The sequence below is a fragment of the Uranotaenia lowii genome, chromosome 2 (genome assembly GCF_029784155.1).
Source record: "Uranotaenia lowii strain MFRU-FL chromosome 2, ASM2978415v1, whole genome shotgun sequence".
NCBI classification, from domain to species: Eukaryota; Metazoa; Arthropoda; class Insecta; order Diptera; family Culicidae; genus Uranotaenia; species Uranotaenia lowii.
In genome coordinates this window covers 78,448,411-78,464,665 of record NC_073692.1, presented here as the reverse complement: position 1 = coordinate 78,464,665, position 16,255 = coordinate 78,448,411, and the positions used below count along the sequence as shown (strand labels likewise).

At 40.6% G+C, this 16,255-nt stretch overlaps 1 protein-coding gene across 3 annotated transcripts in view; it reads right to left on the bottom strand.

Moving 5' to 3' along the window:
- Positions 1–16,255, bottom strand: part of LOC129743732 (protein tiptop) — a 130,036-nt gene that overhangs the window by 28,409 nt on the left and 85,372 nt on the right. For 2 of the 3 annotated variants that reach the window (XM_055735860.1, XM_055735859.1), the window contains exon 1: positions 4,696–6,174. The exons of the other annotated variant lie outside the window; for it this stretch is intronic. Coding sequence is in view for 1 of the 2 variants with exons in the window: in XM_055735859.1 (XP_055591834.1) it covers positions 4,696–4,751 (56 nt within the window). In the remaining variant the exon portion in view is untranslated. Of the gene's footprint in view, positions 1–4,695; positions 6,175–16,255 lie in introns of those variants that run through there. 3 annotated transcript variants of the gene reach the window in all.

Genomic DNA, 16,255 nt, shown 5'->3' with positions numbered 1-16,255 from the left:
GCCAATCGATTCGATTTCAGGAACGGACGTCATTCGGCTTGGACGAGCCCAGCGTGTAGTGCGATGCGGAGAATCCGAGATCCGAAAAGCGTCCAAAAGTTGACATTTGTCATACGCGCCGCGATGGATTGCGACAGAATGCAGCAAAACTCCGAAATAAAAAAGGAACGAAAAGGCAAAAATATGTACGGTGGCGTTCTGCTTGACGCGTCACGCGTAAGTATAGTTTCTCTCTATCGAGTGGTCACGGTCGCCAATGTGACTCTACTAATTGGAAAGCCAGACCTCGAGGGGAAATAAATATCTCGTTCGAGAACGGAAAAAATATATTTATATGACGAACTGCTGCTGCCGTTTGCTTTCGAGCTAGCTATTTAGGAGGAAGTTAACTTCTCGTTTCGAGTTCGCTCAAGAATGTTCTCGGGGCTAATAATAAATAACCGCTGGAGGCAAATAAATTATGACTTCTTATTCTTGCCGCCCTCGCTCGCCACCGATCGTCACCGGACTCGGGGACCCGTACCAAAACCAAAAAAAAAACTCACCGGTCCCGAACTTTTCCCGTAACATGACATTCCGTCCGTCCCAAACGAACGTTTGCAAGTAGGTAGTGGGTCGTCTTCTCTTAGTTCGTAACGTTTTCGGTATAACTACGGCGAAGTACTCAACGGGAGACAAAGTTTTTGCCTTTTCTACATATGAGTCCCGAGTCTCTTGGGCGGACAAAAAATGCAGAAAAAAAACGAGCAGAACTTCGGGGAAAGTTTCCGGGTGATTTGAAATAGTTGTGAGGGCACACACATGTTGCACCACTCTCCTTTCGCCGAGAGGACCCGAGAGCCCTTCGTCTAGTTCAGGTATTTGTTTGGGACCTTTCTTCCTTCATCCCGAACGCCAATTGTGAATTGTGAAGGACGGGAAAAGGTCTTCGACAATAGAAAAAAAGACGAACTAGGAAGGTTGCGTCACATGATGCCAAAGTGAAGGACGACATCGACAGGCTAAATGAGACCGAAGCAAAGAGCAGCAAAAAAAAGGGCACGCACTTTGGGGTCTCTCTTTCTAGACTCAGTCATAAATGTGTATTGTAGGGGTGCCCCGCGTCGAAGTCGTTCATAATTCAAATTCGACATAATTGCTAGTGGTGCGAATGATTGATTTATGGTTTCCTGTCCGAAGGTCGACGACTAATAGCTAGTAGGAGTCTCTAGAGCTTTTATCGGGTCGACGTCTTATTTTTTTTGTCGGTCTTCCTACGCAATTCGTCCGGATAGATTTGATTTTTTTTTATTTTGGGAGGAGTGTAACGATTTTTTTTTGCCTTCTGTCCTCTCCGATTGTCATTGACAATAATTTAGGGCAATAAATCTTGGACTTCCAAACTGTTGATTTATGCCGGTGTGGTCGACAGTAAAATTTTTCTTCTGGCAGATGGATGCCCGTATGATGAATACGAGTTCTGATAGCAAAAAATCAGCATCGAACCAAAACGTCAGAATTCTGATTCATGAGTAAATTTGAAATAAAAAAAATTAGTGATACAGTACCAATTTGAACCTCAACTTATATTGAAAATTAAAAAACTAGAAACGAAATAAAAAGTCACAAAATTTCGTGATAAATACCAAGTAGAAACTACAGTAAATTGAAAAAAAAATTGGTTTCCCTTATTTTTATTGAAAAAAAAAACGGGAAACAAAAACAAACAAAACATGCAAAATCAAGTGAAAACTTGTTGAAATGACCGTTTAATAAACAAAATCCGATGATTATAAACAAATCAAGAACCTTCTGTCAAAAATTTGACACTAGATCAAAACTGTAGTTATAATATTTGAATGTGAATCTGAAAAAAAAAATAGTAAAAAAAATCTCCCATAAACAATCATAACCTTTATAAAGAAAAAAAAACCTGAATGATTTTAAATTTGAATTTCTTCAAGAAGAATAAAAGTTTCAAAAAAATAATATAAATATCAAGTTAGAAAAGATCCTGAAAAAATAAACAGAAAAACTTCGGAAAACTTAAAAAAAAAGTTTGAGTTCAAACTCCAGCTATGAGATGAATAATTGAAGTTCTGTTTAGAACATACTTTTAATATTTGAAGAATCCGAAAGGTTTCAGATTTGAGATTTCACATTGAGATTTCAGATTCAGATTTCAGATTTAAGATTAAGAAATCAGATTCAGAAATCAGATTCAGATTTCAGATTCAGATTTCAGATTAAAATTTCAGATTCAGATTTCAGATTCAGATTTCAGATTCAGATTTCAGATTCAGATTTCAGATTCAGATTTCAGATTCAGATTTCAGATTCAGATTTCAGATTCAGATTTCAGATTCAGATTTCAGATTCAGATTTCAGATTCAGATTTCAGATTCAGATTTCAGATTCAGATTTCAGATTCAGATTTCAGATTCAGATTTCAGATTCAGATTTCAGATTCAGATTTCAGATTCAGATTTCAGATTCAGATTTCAGATTCAGATTTCAGATTCAGATTTCAGATTCAGATTTCAGATTCAGATTTCAGATTCAGATTTCAGATTCAGATTTCAGATTCAGATTTCAGATTCAGATTTCAGATTCAGATTTCAGATTCAGATTTCAGATTCAGATTTCAGATTCAGATTCAGATTTCAGATTCAGATTTCAGATTCAGATTTCAGATGCAGATTTCAGATTCAAATTTCAGATTTCAGATTAAAATTTCAGATTCAGATTTCAGATTTAGATTTCAGATTAAGATCTCAGATTCAGATTTCAGATTCAGATTCAGATTTCAGATTCAGATTTCAGATTCAGATTTCAGATTCAGATTTCAGATTCAGATTTCAGATTCAGATTTCAGATTCAGATTTCAGATTCAGATTTCAGATTCAGATTTCAGATTCAGATTTCAGATTCAGATTTCAGATTCAGATTTCAGATTCAGATTTCAGATTCAGATTTCAGATTCAGATTTCAGATTCAGATTTCAGATTCAGATTTCAGATTCAGATTTCAGATTCAGATTTCAGATTCAGATTTCAGATTCAGATTTCAGATTTCAGATTCAGATTTCAAATTCAGATTTCAGATTCAGATTTTAGATTTAAGATTATTTTTTTGGAATTTAGAATGAAATCTAATAAATCTGCATCAAGAAAAAGATAAAATTTTCAAAAATACAATCTTTGTTCAGAAGTCTGATTCATAATACGAAAAATCGGAAAAAAAAAGTTCCGAATTCGAGTTCAAGTATAAATTTATATTTTCTTTAAATTGGAAATCAAATATCCAGATTTAAAACTCTCTTCTAATTTTTAAATGAACCATTTAATAGCCGAAGTCCCTAAAAAAATTTTTAACCTAGAGAGGTATTTCCTACCCAAAATCCCAAGACGTTATCAGAATTGAAAGATTTTTTCGTCTACACCACAATCAAGATTCATCATTCGGAGTATATAAAATTGAATTTAACACAGAATGATAGTTCAGAATCACTGATCAGAATCAATTCATCAATACTTGAAGTGTTTATTTTAGATTTTAAGTCAAAAATAACTGAGCACGATAAAAATCAAAATATTCTAGCGTATTTTAGATTTTATTTTCCTATCTGACGATTTTGAATGACTCTTCAAAAAGCAACTTTAATCGGTATGTCATTTATTTGATGAACGCTTTCAACGAGGGAGACTCTCGGAAGAAATTGCAGTTACTTTTAACTCCTGAATATAGGCAATGAATCTATTTCTGAATTTGTAATGTTCTTCATGGAAAAAAAATCATCACAACACTGATCCAAAAGTCACCAAATCTCTGATAAACAAACACACCTAGAGGATTTTTCTTCTAAAATTGAATCCTTTCCAAAGAAAAATTTGGTGACAGGTTGTCCTCGGGGACTGTTTTCTATCCCAGAAACCCCTCGAACAACCTGTCCCTCCAGAGAGACGTCATTCGAGAAATTTCCCGGAGTGCACCATAACGAAGAATCGATTCCACAACACTTTCCGGCTGCTGCTGCCGCCATCAAACACTTAAAGTCACACGACAACCAGACAATTCTGGGTTTCGAAAACGACCTTCCCGGTCGTAAAAAAGTAGAAAGAAGCCAACCGAAAATTTTTACGACTCTCTCTTCAGCAGGAGTCGGTTCAACCCATAAGTTAAGGGTTTTCGGGGGGAAACGGAACGGAAGAAAACACATTATTAAAGGCGGTTGTGGGGTCATAAACCGCTTCGGCAGCCGGGAGACGCACAGGTTTTCTCGCGAAGCAAGTAGGAAACCGTTTTTCGCATTGTTTTTGTGTTTGCTTCCAACTTCCTCCAGCCGTTTTATAGTTGGCGATCCTGAAGCTGCCCGGTGCCGATTTAGTTCCCAAGTCCGGAGAGGTCAAAAATTAATTGTGTTATGGCGATGGAAAAACAATTGCGCTACTCTTATTCGTTTTTGGAAAAGGGGCCAACTCCCTCTCGGGTCGGGAATCCGGGGTCAGGTTGCGCTAATTAGAGAGTAGCGAAAAACTATAAATAACACCGAACGTCGTCATCTATCATCATCGTCGTTTTCGTCAGCTTGGTGAGGTTGGAGAATTTCCGTGTTAACAGGTTCAACTTAAAACTGGTCTTTTTTTTGGGGGAATAATTTCAGGCGTACTTCAAGGAGAATGCAATTTGAACAATAACAATGAAGATGATGATTACCTGGCGTGAAGTGCCTGGCGATAGATTTCCAACATAACTGCCTCGTGGAGCATCATTGATGGGAGATTTTGGTTCTCAATTTTTGAAACGTTTCTTCTGACCGATTATTCCAGGAAAAATAGCTGACGTCGTTCGACGCTTAACTGATAGTTGGGGTTTCTTCTAATTTAGCACATGTTTTTCGTTTTGATTTATGTTGTGTGATTTTTCTGGATTTTTTTTTAAATTTTCTGGAAAACTTTCACTGTGATCAACAATAACACACTTCTGATAACTGGTTTCATTCACGGAACGGATCTTCGAATCACACTGAGATGGGTTTCGAGTTCCCTTGAAGGGAAGCGAAAGTAGGTGCTGCTGTTTGCATATACGCAGGCAAAGTGTGAGGGATGATGATCACAAAGTGCGACCGGGCCGCAAACACTCGCGTACTCGAAGACGGAACACTAGCACTACGATACACAACATTTCAGCCAAACTCTGGCGATTGCTGCTGCTACTGCTAGGAGAAGCTCTTGGCCTCGGGTTTGTCGTGCACGCGGATACACTACGACGGAACGGTAGCGTCTCTCTTCGGGCTGGTGGCCAGTGAAGTAGGTTCCAGCTGCCAGTTCCTGGCAAAAGATGTCACTCTAGGGTTGTATTGTAGTTCTTCCGCACACACAATACACCTCCACACGAGCCACTGTTTGGCGCCGTACTGCTAGTGAATGCTTTTGTCCTTCGTCCTTTCACCGTGAACAGCGGCTTTGACTGATGCTGCGAAACGTTCCGGACTTTGACGAGCTCTTGCTTGCTGCCTTCCACACGGACATCACATTATTGACGTGACGAGAGCGACACAACACGTTCGCTGCTCCCGGTTTGACGATGACGACCCGCGCGCGCTCTCCAGATTTGGCAGGCTGCCATCAGGAGCATGTCACACACCAACACAACACTCGTCGGTCTTCTTCGTCGTCCTCACCCCAACAAGGCAGAGCAGCAGTGACATACACGCATACACGATACACGGAAAGCACTCACGACGACGAATCAGCACTCCGTGTGAAAAACAATAACAACTACAACACAAACATATGTAGCAAGAAGAGACGTCCACGACGGAGTCGGGAGCGAGAGATGCCTCCGAAAAGGAACTCCCGGCTTCACCACACACTCTCTCAACTCGACACACACCGCACTTCTTCAGCCGCTGTCTTCTCTTTCGTGTGACGAACGGGTATTGCTTGAACGACGAAGTCTCGAATCTTCGACCAAGGAACAACAACGGTCCAATATTACGACCTTAGGGCCCACATATGCAGGCGGACTCTCACGCGCGCTATTTTACACCGTAGCTCACTGGATTGTTGTCGTCCAGCTGCCAACAAGCACGAAATCAGAACTCGTTACACTTTCTTCCTTTAGCACTGCACAAACAACCGAGGACAATCGATTCTCGGCTCCTTGCTTTGACACGTTCTTGCTTTACCGCCTGTCTACGGAACACTGAGTGATGGCTAACCATTCAGCCCGCAGATACCGACCTGTCGGCACTCTCACCCAACTCGGATCATCTGCTACGCCGAAAAGTGGCGGGGATAGCCCATCATCATCGACGAGGGGAAATTGAACCACCACACAGAATGCCTAACCAAACTGGACCCAACACCCAGAGTAAATAACATAAACCATAAATCCGAAGAGATTTTCCCCTACTCCCACTGAAGGAAATCGCTCTCCCTTCTTTCGACACCATTACGGTCACTCATCGCTCAGAGAGAACCGACTCTCGTCAGTTCCAGGAGCAAAAAAGTCACCCATCACCGGGGAGTGCATGTTGTTTTCATAATTTATTGTTATTGTTTTTCCCCTCACACCCTCGTCGCTTTCAGTGAGGAAGGAATCGGCACCCACCACCCAATTCTGTCCATCCATACTCTCTCCGATCGTTCGCTCTCTCACTCTCCACTCTCTCGCCAAACCCATCGTCGATTGCCGAAGGATTGCGTGCGCAAGGTGCTCCACTCGGTACCACGACATTCAAAACCTCACACAAGGCAGCCAGGCGGCAGAATCGAGAAGTCGACGAGCCGACGGGAAAATTTCATCTTCGGGAAAACCCAACCACCGGTTTGGCTAGGAGAATTTTCCCCATCCGGAACCGAACCGAACCCCGCGAAAACTCCGAATCTCAACGGAAACGACAGCGAACAAGAAGAGGGCGAAATTGGCGAGGTTGTAAATTATGAGCCATTTGGAGACGAGTGTGTGATGTGATGTGATGTAAGGCGCGACCGTCAGCAGCGAGGCGACCGGATAAACCACAGCCACCGGCCAGCGAGGAAAATCCTTGTTCACCCGAGGAAGCAACAGAAGTAATTGTCCATCACCAATCCTTCGTTGTTCTTCGATGGATCCCAAAAACAGGACAAGTGGAATCGTTGGAGTCAGGTGCTTCTGCTTCAGCTTCAACTTCATCAGCTTCCGGGGTGTGAGGGAACGGCGATAATCGTACAATTGAGCGCATTACTTTTGATGGTGTCGAAAAAGCTGGCTGGTCACGGCCTGCTACGTGATATAAGTATGAAAATTTGATGAGTTTTGACGCGTAGCAGGTACCAATTGGAGGAAAAAAAAAAGCAAAAACCCTTTCGTCAACTTCCGGTCGAAGGTTGGTTTGGATCCGGAAAGTGGCGCTGCGAGTGAGTGTTTCCTGGGAGGTGTGGAGCTGGCGATGAGAATCATTAATTTTGATATCTTCTGAAGCCGTCGAGTGAATCAGAAGGGATGTGGGTGTCGGCTTGAAAGGGAAGGTTACGTCGACCATGTCATTCATTCATTCGTTGCCGGATCAAAAACCAAGATTACTGGCCAACTAGCTGAATGACGACGAACGGTGGTTGATTGAAAAGTTGGGTTTGGTCCAGGGACACGGTGGAGTGTTGGTCGGAAAGTGTGTCGTAAAATTTTAAGCGTTGACCAAATTAACTGGCAAACGAGACAGGCGCTAGTGATGAATGTGTGATACACGAGTGTTAGGGACATGTGGATCAAGTACCAAGCTTGAAGCTGAGTTTTACGTGATACTTGAAATTAAAAAAAAAACAAGAAGAATTTAAATTGCAAAATTGTTCAAAAGTTTATATTTTGCGATACCAGTTCTTAAAGCATTTCATATAAAGCTGTTTCAAGAACACAGTATTTGATGTGATATGTTTCTTCTTTTTAAAGCTTGTCCAAGGAGAAAAAAAAATCGTTGGCTATTGAAAGCTTTGGGGCACATTCACATGAAATTCTGAAGCTTTTTTATTTCAATTTGCTAAATCAAAGCAATCGAAAGATTCCTTTTAATTCAATTACGGTAATTACCTTGGTTGAATTAATAGGAATGTTCCGATTGCTTTGATTCAGTTGAATCATTTAACCAAGTAGGCTCACAATACAATAGAGTATTTTAATTTGCAGGACACATGAAGTGTTCCGAAATTTTCTGAGGTTTTTTTTATCATTGACGTATTTGAATAAGATGATGTGGAGAAGGTGTGAATTGAAGTGAAAATCAATACAACCTTCATTTCTGTATAGTTTCTTGAGTCGGTTCGAAATTCGTTTACTGCTTACTTTAACCTATTAAACCAGCTGAAAAAATCTTTAGGGTCCATTTTTTTCTTGTTGGCTTGCTGGACTCATTTCATTGGCACAATATATTTATAAAAAGTCAAGGAAAAAGCCAAGATTTTTAAAATAAAAGAGTGAAAAAAAATTTGATAAATTATTCAGATAAGTTATACAGTATGTTAAAATATAAAAATTGTTACTAATTGCTCCACCCGAATGATCTGATATGAGATGAAAACGAACGCAATACTCAATTGTTAAAATCTTCACGTGAAAATCGTTTCAGATGAGACAGAAATAAATTATTTTCATGATAGTTTTCGTTTCTTCGTTTAAATAAGGAACATTTGTTTCCAGCTCAACGCCTTTCAAAAGGTGATGAAAATCTTCTAACTCTAATTTTAGTGCTAAACCGCTTCAAAATTGATTTTTTTTAATTCATTGAAGTATTGAGAGATTTCTAAGATCTTAAATATTAATATTTTTTTTAACGAAAGCTTTGCAATTTAGTTCTTAACAAATTCATAAAACTGTTTTGGGCATCGAAAAAAGTTCTCCCCATGTAGTGACCAGACAGAAAACGGTGACGAATGAGAGGAAGATAAATACTCTTGTCTTGCCTATCAGGTGGCGCTTTCTGGTGTCTGTTTTTGGCACTAGTTTCCTTGCACCGTTTCTTGCTACCGAAAGTGGAACAAAATCAATTTTCATGCACTCTTTTTAGTTCGATGAATTTTAGATTTTCAAACAAGGGTATCAAAAATTTCGATTCTATTTAGCACAGTAGATTAACTGATCAAGATTTATGAAGGAAAAGAAAGAAAAAGAATTAAATAATACCTCATGGCTGCACAAGTAATCCTTTTAACACCTTTAACAAAAACAAGTTAATTCCAATTATAATTTTCCATGGTTTGTTCGATTAAATGCTGTATGGATAAAAATTTTAAATTTTACCGTAAATGCTCACTTGAGCCGCATTGGATCTTCAAGCAGAATATTCACCAGTTCAGTGGGAGACACCGTCTGATTTTTTCTAATTTTAACGGCAACAATGGCGAAAATGACAGAACTGACAAAATTGACAAATATGCCAAAAAACACAAAAATGACAAAAATCAAGAAAATGACGAAAATGCCAAAAATGACAAAAATGACAAAAATGACAAAAATGACAAAAATGACAAAAATGACAAAAATGACAAAAATGACAAAAATGACAAAAATGACAAAAATGACAAAAATGACAAAAATGACAAAAATTACAAAAATTACAAAAATGACAAAAATGACAAAAATGACAAAAATGACAAAAATGACAAAAATGACAAAAATGACAAAAATGACAAAAATGACAAAAATGACAAAAATGACAAAAATGACAAAAATGACAAAAATGACAAAAGTGACAAAAATGACAAAAATGACAAAAATGACAAAAATGACAAAAATGACAAAAATGACAAAAATGACAAAAATGACAAAAATGACAAAAATGACAAAAATGACAAAAATGACAAAAATGACAAAAATGACAAAAATGACAAAAATGACAAAAATGACAAAAATGACAAAAATGACAAAAATGACAAAAATGACAAAAATGACAAAAATGACAAAAATGACAAAAATGACAAAAATGACAAAAATGACAAAAATGACAAAAATGACATTTTTGCCAAAAATGACCAAAAATGACAAAAATGACAAAAATGACAAAAATGACAAAAATGACAAAAATGACAAGAATGACAAAAATGACAAAAATGACAAAAATGACAAAAATGACAAAAATTACAAAAAATTTCAAAAATGACAAAAATGACAAAAATGACAAAAATGACAAAAATGACAAAAATGACAAAAATGACAAAAATGACAAAAATGACAAAAATGACAAAAATGACAAAAATGACAAAAATGACAAAAATGACAAAAATGACAAAAATGACAAAAATGACAAAAATGACAAAAATGACAAAAATGACAAAAATGACAAAAATGACAAAAATGACAAAAATGACAAAAATGACAAAAATGACAAAAATGACAAAAATGACAAAAATGACAAAAATGACAAAAATGACAAAAATGACAAAAATGACAAAAATGACAAAAATGACAAAAATGACAAAAATGACAAAAATGACAAAAATGACAAAAATGACAAAAATGACAAAAATGACAAAAATGACAAAAATGACAAAAATGACAAAAATGACAAAAATGACAAAAATGACAAAAATGACAAAAATGACAAAAATGACAAAAATGACAAAAATGACAAAAATGACAAAAATGACAAAAATGACAAAAATGACAAAAATGACAAAAATGACAAAAATGACAAAAATGACAAAAATGACAAAAATGACAAAAATGACAAAAATGACAAAAATGACAAAAATGACAAAAATGACAAAAATGACAAAAATGACAAAAATGACAAAAATGACAAAAATGACAAAAATGACAAAAATGACAAAAATGACAAAAATGACAAAAATGACAAAAATGACAAAAATTACAAAAATGACAAAAATGACAAAAATGACAAAAATGACAAAAATGACAAAAATGACAAAAATGACAAAAATGACAAAAATGACAAAAATGACAAAAATGACAAAAATGACAAAAATGACAAAAATGACAAAAATGACAAAAATGACAAAAATGACAAAAATGACAAAAATGACTGTTCGCGCACATAAGGGCGATTCCGGGTTTGGTCGTGGTCCAGACTTCGATTTGCATGCAGGTTATTCTCCGGATTGGGGTCACTAACTCGCGAGTGTGATAGGTTCACTTAGAAAAAAACACTTGAACTTTTTAGTAAACCAGAACACACTTTATTACGGGTTAAAAGAAAACTATAGCCTTTATTGCGATAAACACGCGGCGGTGGTTGGATCGGAACTGGTTTATTCTTCTACCTGCGATTCAATAGAACCTAGCTACAATAGTACACAATAGTGTTCGGATAGGCCTTCTCGTGAGTGCCTTATCTACCTAAGTAGACAATGGGGATCTACTCTGATCTCGACGAGTACTACGAGACCAGTAGTAGCGAACTAGGGTGGCTAGAATAATTTGGCTTTAACATACGCCGGCCGCCTTGGAATCTATCTGATTTCAAAAATATGTTCAAAATTCTTGAATTAGGTTTTACCTCCTAGCTAGATAATCGATTTTGGATTCTGCTATGTTCTAATAATTCTATATCTGTGTTCTACATTAATTAGCTTAAACTTCTTCAATTTCACATTTTCACAATAGATGCATAGATGCATTTTTGAAACTGCAACCGTTGCATTTTCGCCTCCTCGTTGCTTCGATGCTGGAACGGACCTGGGGTGCCACGCTTGATTGCTGGCTAGACAGGACCTCGATGTGGACTGTATATGACCTTTGTGCTGCTGTTGCTTCGTCAGTGGTGGGCACCGTCTTCTGATACGCTATGGTTATCTGCTTGGGACACCGAACGGACCTTTCGATGCTGTGTGGATTGGATTCTTTGGACCTTCTTCTGGTTCCAGACTCGGACTGGCTTGAACCCCGAAGACCTTCTGGACCTGGACTCGGACTGCTTCGGATTCCGACCTCCTTCGGGCTCTGGGGTGTTACGACCATCGGTGGGACCACTTCCGGGACCGGCGGACGCCTCATCAATCGCCACATGAAATCATAGGGAGCTTTTTAATAGGAAATGATTAACATTTAAGAGACTTGCCTGGAACGGAGGCCCATAGGCCTCCGCTTCCACCCCCTGCTGCTGTGACGACTCTCGATGGCTCCGAGATTGGTGAAGTGATGCTGATGTCGTGGAGATGTCGAAGTGATGTCGCTGTGAAGACCTCGCTTGGATGTTGGCTGGAAAGGTAACGGCGAGCTCTACCGTCTTCGATTGCTGATGGTTTGACCTGATAAGAACCGTACTCTGGCGATGGTACAAGAACATTGCATGTTGCTTGGAGGTTGATCAGTCCCCCGAACAGCGTGCGTGATTATCAAACTTGATCTGCATAAATTCAAAAAGGAAACCAAACGATTCACAGGACACCACATATCGACCATGCATTTTCCCGAAAGTTGAGCCCTCATGCTTGAACCAGATGTGTAGTGTTCGGTGTGGATAACGGTGTTCTCTTGGCAACTTCTTCGGCGGATGGACCCGACCCGGCGGGTCCGGGTGGACGACAACTGGAGGACGAAACATTCTCTGAGTTTTTTCGAATATCATTATAAAAAAAATACTTAACTGGACTGCGGGAGCCATTCGACTCCCGCAGGTGCTCCAGCACCTTCGTTGGAGGAGAATTAATTCTCCCCATCGGCGTTTGGAGGGTTGTTCGGCATTGGAAGAACACATATCTTGGAGATCGCTCTTCCGTAGATGCCGTCTTTCGTTCGCACATTTACGACTCGGATATTTCCATCAGGACCTCGGAAAACGTCGGTGACTCGTCCCAATGGCCATCGCAATGGCGGTATTTGCTCGTTGACTATTAGCACCATCGTACCTCTGGAGATGTTGTCCCTTTTTCTGGTCCACTTGGTTCTGGTTTGGAGATCTGAGAGGTATAGTTTGGACCATTTCTTCCAAACTAACTGGGTATACTTCGTCGACTTCTGCCACATGCTCAGACGGTTGTCTGAGGTATCCTCCAGATCTGGTTCTTCGAGAGCGATAAGCGGACGTTGTGTTAAGAAATGCCCAGGAGTGAGGGCCTCGAAATCGTCAGGATCATCGCTCAAAGGGGTAAGAGGGCGTGAATTCAAAACCGCTTCCGTTTGAGCCAAAACCGTAGTCATTTCGTCGTATCGCAGAATTCTGGATCCAATCGTTCTTTTGAAAGCGCTTTTGAAGGATTTCACCGCCGCTTCCCACAATCCCCCGAAATTTGGTGACCGGGCAGGGATGAATTGGAAGTTAATATCTTCTTGGTAAGCTTGCGTCGTCACACCATCTTGGAATTGCTGGCTTCGGAACAGCCGTTGAAGATCCGCAATCTCTCGACTAGCCCCGACAAAGTTCCTCCCATTGTCGCACATGATGAGATTCGGTTTTCCTCGTCTGCCAACAAATCTCTTCAAGGCTCCCAAAAAACTTCCGGTACTGAGGTCAGCGACTAGCTCCAAGTGGACTGCCTTGGTAACTAGGCACACGAAAATGGATACGAAGCACTTGATCGGAGAACCACGACGATGGGGATAAGTCAGCGCAAATGGGCCGCAGTAATCTACTCCCACTTTCAGAAATGGAGGTGCTGGATTGACGCGTACTGGTGGTAGATCTGCCATAAGCTGCTCGAGAATCTTCGGTTTTGCTCTGAAGCATGGGATGCAACTATGGATAGTTTTCCGTGCCAAACCGCGAAGGCTGGTTATCCAGAATTTCCCGCGAACACTGGCGATAAGCAGCTGCTGCCCAGCGTGGTAGAGGGAATCGTGATAGTGTTGGACAATCATGGCAGAAAGCGGATGGTGGTGGTCCAGAATTACTGGATGCTTACGATTTTCAGACACAGGGGCATTCGTTAACCTGCCGCCGACCAAAAGTATACCGTCTACGAGATGTGGATTTAGTCTGCAAATCCGCGATGAAGATCTGACTTCTTTTGATTTGTCCAAATCTTTAATTTCTTGGCTAAAGCATTCGCTTTGAGCCACTCTGACCAGAATTTTCTTAGCATCATTGAGCTCTTCGAAGGAAAGATTGCCCGTCTTTCGAGATGTTCGGTTTTTCTTTTGAGAGTTGTGGCGGAAACGTTGAAACCAGGATACTAAGCGCACTAACTGCGAGAACTTAGACTTCAAAGAAAACAATTCATTCGGTTCAACGCTTTGAACGGGCAACGATACTGATACCTTTTCTTCTAACGTAGTTTTATCGAACTGTTCTGGTGTCATTTCATTCACCTCAGGCCAAGTGTCACGGGTTTGCTTCAACCAAAGTGGCCCTTCAAACCAAAGCGGCTGATATTGGAGTTGAACGGGGGTCATTCCACGGGAAATGATGTCAGCCGGGTTTTCAGAACCAGGAACATGATGCCAGCTTCCCTTTTTCGTCAAATGCTGGATTTCGGAGACCCGGTTTGCCACGAAGGCTTGCCAGCGAGATGGAACGGATGCCAACCAACACTTCACGATAGTAGAATCAGTCCAAAAAAAGCTCTGAACGTCAATGGACGTAGCTTTGCAAAACTTCTCGTACAAATGACTCAACAAGAGTGCAGACGATAGTTCAAGCCTGGGAATGGACTGCTTTCGTTTTTTCCTTTTGAGATCTTCAATCGGAGCGACTCTGGACTTGGATAACAATAATCGCACCGAAGTGGAACCATCTTTGTGGATGCAACGTAGATACAGGCATCCTCCGTACGCCTTCTCCGAGGCGTCACAAAATCCGTGTAGTTGTGCCTCACAAATTCGAGCGAATCCTACCCAGCGTGGAATCGAAAAACTATCGAGTGACGAAAAGTTTCTACGGTATTCTACCCAGAAGTTATGCATGCTTTCTGTCAAGGGCTCATCCCAGCCGCACTGGATCTGCCAAAGTGATTGGATGAAGATCTTGGCTTGCACGATGACAGGACCTACCAGTCCAAGAGGATCAAACAGTTTTGAGGCATCCGATAACACAATTCTTTTGGTGATTATCGACGCGGAACTCCACTTAGGCGGGCGAAAATGGAATAGATCCGTGCTAGGCTCCCAAACCAAGCCAAGGGTGGTTACGGTGGAAGAGGAATCCAGCTCTAGTGTACTTCCACTACTTCGTAGTTCAGCTGGAATCTCGGCCAATATTTCTTCACAATTCGAGTTGAATTTACGTAACACAAATCCAACAGAACTTAAAAGATCGCTTAGCTCTCTCACCGCTCGTTTCCCTTCTTCTGGGGTATCCACTCCAGTTAACGCATCGTCCATATAAAAATCCTTCTTCACGATCCTAGAGGCTAGTGGGTGACTATGCAGTCCATCTTCTGCCAGCTTCAGAAGGCATCGAGTTGCTAAGAATGGGGCACTTGCTGTGCCATACGTAACGGTCGTTAGCTTATAGATTCGTAGCGGTTCTGACGGCGAGTCCCTCCAAAGAATGCACTGATAACGTTGATCTGCTTCCGCTAGGTTTATCATCCGGTACATTTTAGCTATATCTGCCACTATAGCATATTGGTGCAATCGGAACCGGGTAACGATCGAGAGCAGATCGTCTTGCACTATGGGCCCAACCAGTAGACCATCGTTGAGGGAAACACCGGACGTTGTGGGACACGAAGCATCAAAGACAACCCTCAGCTTCGTCGTTGTGCTTTCGGGCTTGATGACTGCGTGATGGGGCAAAAAATAACGCAGCTCATCTGGACAATCTTCAACCAGCTTCATGTGGCCCATATCCTGGTACTCCTGGATGAATTCGAAGTAGGCCTGCTTCAAATCAGGATGGTGGGAAAATCGTTTTTCCAAGCCATAAAAACGCTTTTCAGCCAAACGCTTGGAATCTCCGAGACGATTCAGAACGAAATCTTTCTTAGGTAGGGAGACGACAAACCTTCCGGTCGCGTCTCGAGTAGTCGTTTGCGAAAACATTTCTTCACATAAGGACTCTTCGACGGAATTGGTGCTCTTAATTCGACAAGACTCTAATTCCCAAAATCGTGCAACCTGCTCGTGGATATCTGACATGGAACACAGCTGCACCGATTGGTCGGAAACGGGAACACGGGATTCTTGGGCTCGACCAGAAATTATCCACCCAAAAACAGTGTTCTGCATCGTGGGTCCACTTTCGCTGATTTTGTGCTGACCGGGTTGGAGGAGGTCTAGGAAATATTCAGCCCCGATCAACATGTCGATCTCTGCTTTTTGGTAGAAGGAAGGATCTGCCAGAACCAGATGCTCCGGTGTCTGCCATTTTTCAACGGCGAAACTCTGCGACGGTAATTTAATC